The 6,858-nt window shown below is 42.9% G+C and overlaps 1 protein-coding gene across 1 annotated transcript; it reads left to right on the top strand.

Annotated features, from left to right (window-relative positions):
• The first annotated feature begins 398 nt into the window (after positions 1 to 398).
• LOC124708806 (expansin-B9-like) lies at positions 399 to 1,375 on the top strand. Its single transcript, XM_047240464.1, has 3 exons — positions 399 to 576; positions 663 to 772; positions 866 to 1,375. The coding sequence occupies exons 1-3, from the start codon at positions 399 to 401 to the stop codon at positions 1,373 to 1,375; spliced, it is 798 nt and encodes a 265-aa protein (XP_047096420.1).
• The last annotated feature ends 5,483 nt before the right edge of the window (positions 1,376 to 6,858 follow it).

The raw sequence follows: 6,858 nt of genomic DNA, 5'->3' as shown, positions 1-6,858 counted from the left end.
TCACCTCGGCGAAACGGAGGCGACGTTAATTAAGACTGCATTGATCGAAACTGATTCGCAAACGTACGTAAACGCAGAATTTGCATGTCCAAATAATGGAATAATATCACCTCCTTGGCGAAATGGACGGCGCGTATAGCTCGCCATCCTCGCACTCGCACGCATGCGCAGCACCAACGCATGACCAAACCGTCCTCCGATCCAAACCACCGAACAGATCAAGTCCACGCGAACGCCGGCGCTCCCGTAGCGCAGCCCGTGCGCCCGTCAGCCCTGCTGCACTGCACTCGCTCGCTCGCGCTACGGCGGCGCTAGTCCATCCGTTTTTCCTACAAATACCCCCGCCCCCACATGGATCTATTCACCATTACGACACTCACAGCAAGACAACATACGATATGGGTTCCCTCTCCTACGTCCTCGCCGTTGCCGTCCTGGCGGCGCTGGTCACCGGCGGCGCGTGCATCTCCAAGGTACCGCCGGGCCCCAACATCACAACCAAATACGACACCAGGTGGCTCCCCGCCAAGGCCACCTGGTACGGCAAGCCCACGGGCGCAGGACCCAAAGACAATGGTAAGTGATTACCATTTATCGATGGAGAATTTCTGCGCTGCGACATATCTTGCCTGAAATATACCGTATGTGTGTGTGCAATGCAGGAGGCGCGTGCGGGATCAAGGACGTGAACCTGCCTCCCTACCTTGGCATGACGGCCTGCGGCAACATCCCCATCTTCAAGGACGGCAAGGGATGCGGCTCCTGCTACGAGGTACCCACGATACACCAGGCTACAAATCGCCAAACCTCAAATTATCAACGCATCGATCGTATATGTTAATATTGGTGCGTACGTGAATTGCAGGTCAAGTGTCAGAAGCCAGTGCCGTGCGCCGACAAGCCGATCACGATCTTCGTCACGGACAAGAACTACGAGCCCATCGCGCCCTACCACTTCGACCTCTCCGGCCATGCCTTCGGCCTCATGGCGTTGCCCGGGAAGGACCAGGCGCTCCGGTCCGTCGGAGAGCTCGAGCTGCAGTTCAGGAGGGTGCGCTGCAAGTACCCGCCCGGCACCAAGATCACCTTCCACGTCGAGAAGGGATCCAACCCCAACTACCTCGCCATACTCGTCAAGTTCGTCTCTGACGACGGCGACATTATCCAGGTGGACATCCAGGAGAAGCAGTCGCCGGCGTGGAAGCCCATGACGGAGTCGTGGGGCGCCGTCTGGAGATGGGATGGCGCCATCCCGATCAAGGGGCCCTTCTCGCTCCGCCTCACCAGCGAGTCTGGCAAGAAGCTCGTCGCCCAAGACGTCATCCCGGCAGCCTGGAAGGCCGACACTGTCTACACCTCAAACATCCAGTTCTAGAACCTGCCACTCAATTCTTAAGATCTTGTTTTACCTCAGTTATTTATATTTGTTAAACTTTGAGTTTTTTACGGTACAATTTACTAGTCCGTAGGACTAATAGTATTTCGGACAAATCGCTGGGTAAGAAATCACGACAGGGATTTGATTTTATTTGCTACTATGGCAAGTGCAATCGTGCCACATAACGTCTTTGATATTCTTATCTCAAAAAAAAAAAAAAAACGTCTTTGATATTCTTACCGTAGATTCGATCAACCCGTGCCTATTTTACCTACACCCACATGAATATGGGTCGTGTGAAGTTGTTACATGCATCTAAGCTTATGATCTACTGCATTTAATGGTGTTTAAGCAGTGGCGGTCCAAAATACCGAAGAACAACAAATGAATCCATCAATTATCTGTGCCCAATCATAGAGTAATTATCTTATACATGGGTTTTACATGCCTCTTATCAAGAAATTAAAATAAACCCGCCCTACTCCAATTTTTTTTATAGACGTGATCATTGTGCATGACTGCTGCTGCTGCTGCATTTTGGCATACAAAAAGTCTACTCTTTTTTAATGAATGGATTGGGATCAACATGCACGACAATTTACAATCAGAAAATATGTCTCAAATAAGATTTATCATGATTGCCAACTTATTACGAAGGGATACACCACATATAATGTTTCTTTTCTCTAGAATTCATGAAGTGTTGATCCGATTTTATGAGCCACATGCACAAATTGTTTGTCCACAAAATTAGTCTAAGAAATAAAAAAAAGGTATTATAAGGAATGTCAAGCTAAGGAAACTAATATAAGGAAGTTTCCTATATTAAATGGAAGTGTGCCTTTTCTGTCGTATATGCCGTTCGGTGGAAAAATACTACTCATTCAGTTGACAAGTATTGATCAAGCCGAACCAATGGATCTCTTAGGCTGGACATTTGATATTTGCTAGTCCCTACCTTAAAAATCCGCTTAACTTTACCTGCCAAAAAGTACGTGTGAGAATGTAGATCGATGTCCATGGCTCCACGCTATGCTTTTGTTTTCAAATTTGAACTTGTAGTTTCGTGTTTCATAGGAATGCTATTATTTAGTTGAGATTGTTCCATTTTTTCCACCTCTTGTGACCTTGCTCGAATGCATATTCCTATTTAAAATATTTTGTCACATTTTACTCAACAATTGTGTCAGATTTTTCCTTAGTTCAAAATATCCCCCAACTTTGACCCATGGTGTCGGACCCCGTGATTAGAATATACAAAGACGTTATGTATCAAATGCGCAGATATGAGGGTTGCCGGGGTACAAATCACATGCCAAAACACATCGGCAGACATGCCGGAAAACCATCGCCACTACAACACCTCACACCGCTAGGCTGGGTTCGAGGGATACTTGGGTACCAATCCCAGGCCGAAACACGTCGGAAGGCGCTAAAAATGCCGTTGGCACATCAACACCTAAACAATCCTGCTAATCATAACCAAAACTGCATAACAATAGGCTCGAGTGCCTTAAACCCCTCTGGTACACTTTATATTCATGCACGCATCATGGGCGAGATGGGTAACCACGACCGGTAACACAACATATACTCTACGACTGAAAGAAGATAATTGTACTACTCTTTGCAGAGTAAAGATCTAAGTATTACAAGTAGATGTCTCGTGAACCCACAGTACATCACAAACAACGAAAATAAAATTATGCTATTCTACATAGCAAGTTTAATAACGGCTTAGAGGCTAGGAACAAACGACGGAGTGCTAACCCAGTCCGCAACCCCAAGCTGCTATCTAGAAACCCCAAACTAGTGGTCAAACTCAATGTCGGCATAGAACCCATCATCCTTACCCGGGGCAACCTCCTCTACAGCAGAAATACGACAAGCTGAGTACAATGACTCAGCAAAGACTTAATACAACACGTTAGCAACGCGATCGGTTATGTGAGGCTTTAAGTACAACTTCTTTTGGGTAATGCCAGATTTCTTTGCAAGACAAGAGGGAGTAGAAGCTCGACTCTACTCAGAACATTTAAAAGGGGATAAGATATCAATATCACTAGCTTTACTGATCATCATCTTGTATCTACCGAAGTCATTCTCATCTGGAATACTCATCTTGGATCACTCCTCCGATACCCACCACTGAGGAGGGATCCTTATTCACACTATTGTCAAGTTTTACGATGATATTAAACTTATCTATGATCATGCATCTATCTCAAAGCCATCCATAACTGTGAGCACGACTTTTCGAAAAGGTTTAACCCTAAAGGGATGTACGATTTTTCCCACATGTGACGGCCGTTTCAGTTAATGCCCTTGCATGGGGCACTGATGAAGAGCGATCAACTACAACCTTTACCTTATGCCCACATATTCCATGCGACACGCCAAAAGGTTGTGGCCCACAACCGCAAGACGGCCGTTCTCCGATGATGAGTGCAGAGCACACCGTTGGGGAACCCCAAGAGGAAGGTATGATGAGCACAGTAGCAAGTTTTCTCTCAGTAAGAAACCACGTTTTAATCGACCAGTAGGAGAAAGAAATCACTTCTGAAGGTGTTGCTAGCTGACTTTTGGTAGGGAGCACTACCGGCGTCAGCAACAACGTGGAACCTGCACATAACACAACCAAAATACTTTGCCCCAACTTACAGTGAGGTTGTCAATCTCACCGGTTTTGCTGCAAACAAAGGATTAACCATATAGTTTGAAAAGAGATGTTTGTTTGAAGTGGAATTAAAGAGAACAGTGCTTGCAGTAAGTAAACAGAACATGTGTTTGCAGTAGATGATTTTATCAATGTCAAAAAAGTACCGGGGTCCACATTTCACTAGAGGTATCTCTCCATAAAGATAAATAACATGTTGGGTGAACAAATTACAGCTGGGTAATTGACAGAGTAAAGACCATACATAACAAGATGATTACTATGAGATTCATTTGGGCATTACAACATGATACATAGACCGTAATCCAACTACGTCCATGACTAATAATCCACCTTCCGGTTAGCGTCCGCACCCCTTTCAGTATTAAGTTGCAAGCAACAGATTATCGCATTAAGCATAGTGTGTAAAGTAAACAATAGAATTATCCTTAGACAAATCATTGTTGTTTTCTCCCTGGTAGCAACGACACATCTACAATCTTAGAAGTTATTATCACTCTCCCAGATTACTAGAGGCATGAACCCACTATCGAGCATAAATACTCCCTCTTGGAGTTACAAGCATATACTTGGCCAGAACATCTACTAGCAACTGAGAGCATGCAAGCTCACAAATAACATATGACAAGTATATAATCAATCTCAACCATAGTATTCAATATTCATCGGATCTCAGCAAGCACAACATGTAGCATTACATAAAGATGATCTTGATCATGATAGGCACCTCACAAGATCTAAACATGAAGCATAAATTGGAGAAGACAACCATCTAGCTACTGCTATGGACCCGTAGTCCAGAGATGAACTACACACGCATCACTTCGGAGGCGGGCATGGCGATGTAGAGGCCTCCGGTGATGATCTCCCTCTCCGGCAGGGTGCCAGGAAGAGCTTCGGAACCCTCCCTAGCTAGGGTCGGCGATGGCGGCCGCGACTGGAAATTTTTGTGGATGGAGGCTCGGGTATTTAGGTTTTTCCCGAACAGGTGAATAAATAGGCGGAAGGGCGAGGTCGGTGGGTGCCCGAGGGACCCACACCTGTGGCCGCCTCGTGGCACTTCTTCGTCTCTCCTCCGGACTCCGTCTTCGTTACAGTAAAATAGGTACTTCGTCCAATTCCGAAAATATTTCCTGTACAACTTTTCTGAAAAACAAAACAGCAGAAAACAGGGAACTGGCACTGTGGCATCTTGTCAATAGGTTAGTTTCGAAAAATGCATAAAAGTGCAACGAAGTGTAAACAAAACATATATAAATTGGTGTAAAACAAGCTTGGAGCATAAAAAATTATAGATACATTTCCAACGTATCAACATCCCCAAGCTTAACTCCTGCTTGTCCTCGAGTGGCTAAGTGATAACAACAATAATTTTTGAGCTGACATGAAGCCAACACAATCTTGATCAAGTTATTGTAAAAACATTGTGAGTTGGGATTAAAGTACTCTAAACATAGACATGATAGATATAATTCTTACAATAGAACTTAGCAACTATGCTACAACATGAGAAGTAACTCAAACAAAAGATCATGAATAATAGTGCACTGAAAACAATTGTTTGTTTTAATTAGCATATAGAGAAAACATAGCAAAGTGGTATTCAGATTGCCTTTATGAGATAGCAAAACATAAATGCCAGGACAACTTTAAAGTTTAAAGGGTGACTAGATACAATTATTTTGAGAACAAGCAATAACATAATCATGAATCAATCAATAATAAATTTTGGGACTATGCACATTATACTCAGCATGACAACTATGCTGTCTTAATTGGTGCATAAAGTAAGAAGATGAAGACTCAACATAAAAGTAAAAGAAAGGCCTTACGTAGAGGGAAGCAAGATTACTCATGTGCTAGAGCTTTTTATTTTGAATGAAATAGAGGTGTTGAAAATATATTTTGAGAGGTATGTATGTCTATGTCAACGAATGGCATCAAATGATCTATCACCCTTTCATGTTTAATGGCTTCAAGAGCGGCTCCCATAGAGAGAACAATAAAGTTCCTATTCTCCTTTGTTTAAACAAGCTAAGTTCATGATTTCTCAAGTACATAATGTTAGGAGATTTAGATTATTGGTTCAATTTATATTTGGTGGGTGGACACCCGCGCCTCCTCTTTTGCAAAATTAAGGACCATCACATTGTGCATGCTAGTCAAGGTGTGAAGCCATAATAAACAAGAAAGAGATGATAAAGCATTCAATTAATCGTCATTAGCTAAAACAAAACATGAAACAAGTAATAATGTTTGAAGGTTTAAAGGTAGCACACAGGCAATTCACTTTGGAGTGGCGGTGAAATACCACATATAGGTAGGTATGGTGGACACAATTGGAAAACTTTGGTTTTTAGGAGTTGTATGCACGAGTAGAGCTCATATTCAGTACAGGCGAAGGCTAGCAAAAAACTGGGAGCGACCAACTAAGAGAGCAATAATGGTCATAATCATGCATAGCGACAAAACATTGTTAATCGAAGCATAAAGTGATATTACAAGTCAAAAATTAAATGATCATATAGAGGCTTTAGGTGACTGGTTTTTAGTCATAACATGATGTAAATATGTGCCAAGTCAACCCAATAAAGTATCAAAGGAGAATACCACAATATTATGCTTTTTATAATGGAAACAACACATGCTTTTTCAATGGCACATTAAGAACTCCCAACTATTTGAGACAAGTCATGCTACAACAATAACTACTAAGCATATGATTAAAATAACATCCAACATGACATGCCAAAGTATATGCCAAAGTCTAAACAAGCTTCCTTTTACATCACTATAAACATGA

Source organism: Lolium rigidum, chromosome 4, assembly GCF_022539505.1.
Source record: "Lolium rigidum isolate FL_2022 chromosome 4, APGP_CSIRO_Lrig_0.1, whole genome shotgun sequence".
NCBI lineage: Eukaryota > Viridiplantae > Streptophyta > Magnoliopsida > Poales > Poaceae > Lolium > Lolium rigidum.
Note: the sequence above shows the minus strand (reverse complement) of the source record. Positions and strands in the feature narration are given on the sequence as shown.

Excerpts from the sequence above, each read along its gene's own strand:
- LOC124708806 (XM_047240464.1), top strand. The coding sequence starts at position 399 with ATGGGTTCCCTCTCCTACGTCCTCGCCGTTGCCGTCCTGGCGGCGCTG. Across the intron at positions 577-662 it reads CGCAGGACCCAAAGACAATG|GAGGCGCGTGCGGGATCAAG; the intron begins GTAAGTGATTAC and ends TGTGCAATGCAG. Across the intron at positions 773-865 it reads GATGCGGCTCCTGCTACGAG|GTCAAGTGTCAGAAGCCAGT; the intron begins GTACCCACGATA and ends CGTGAATTGCAG.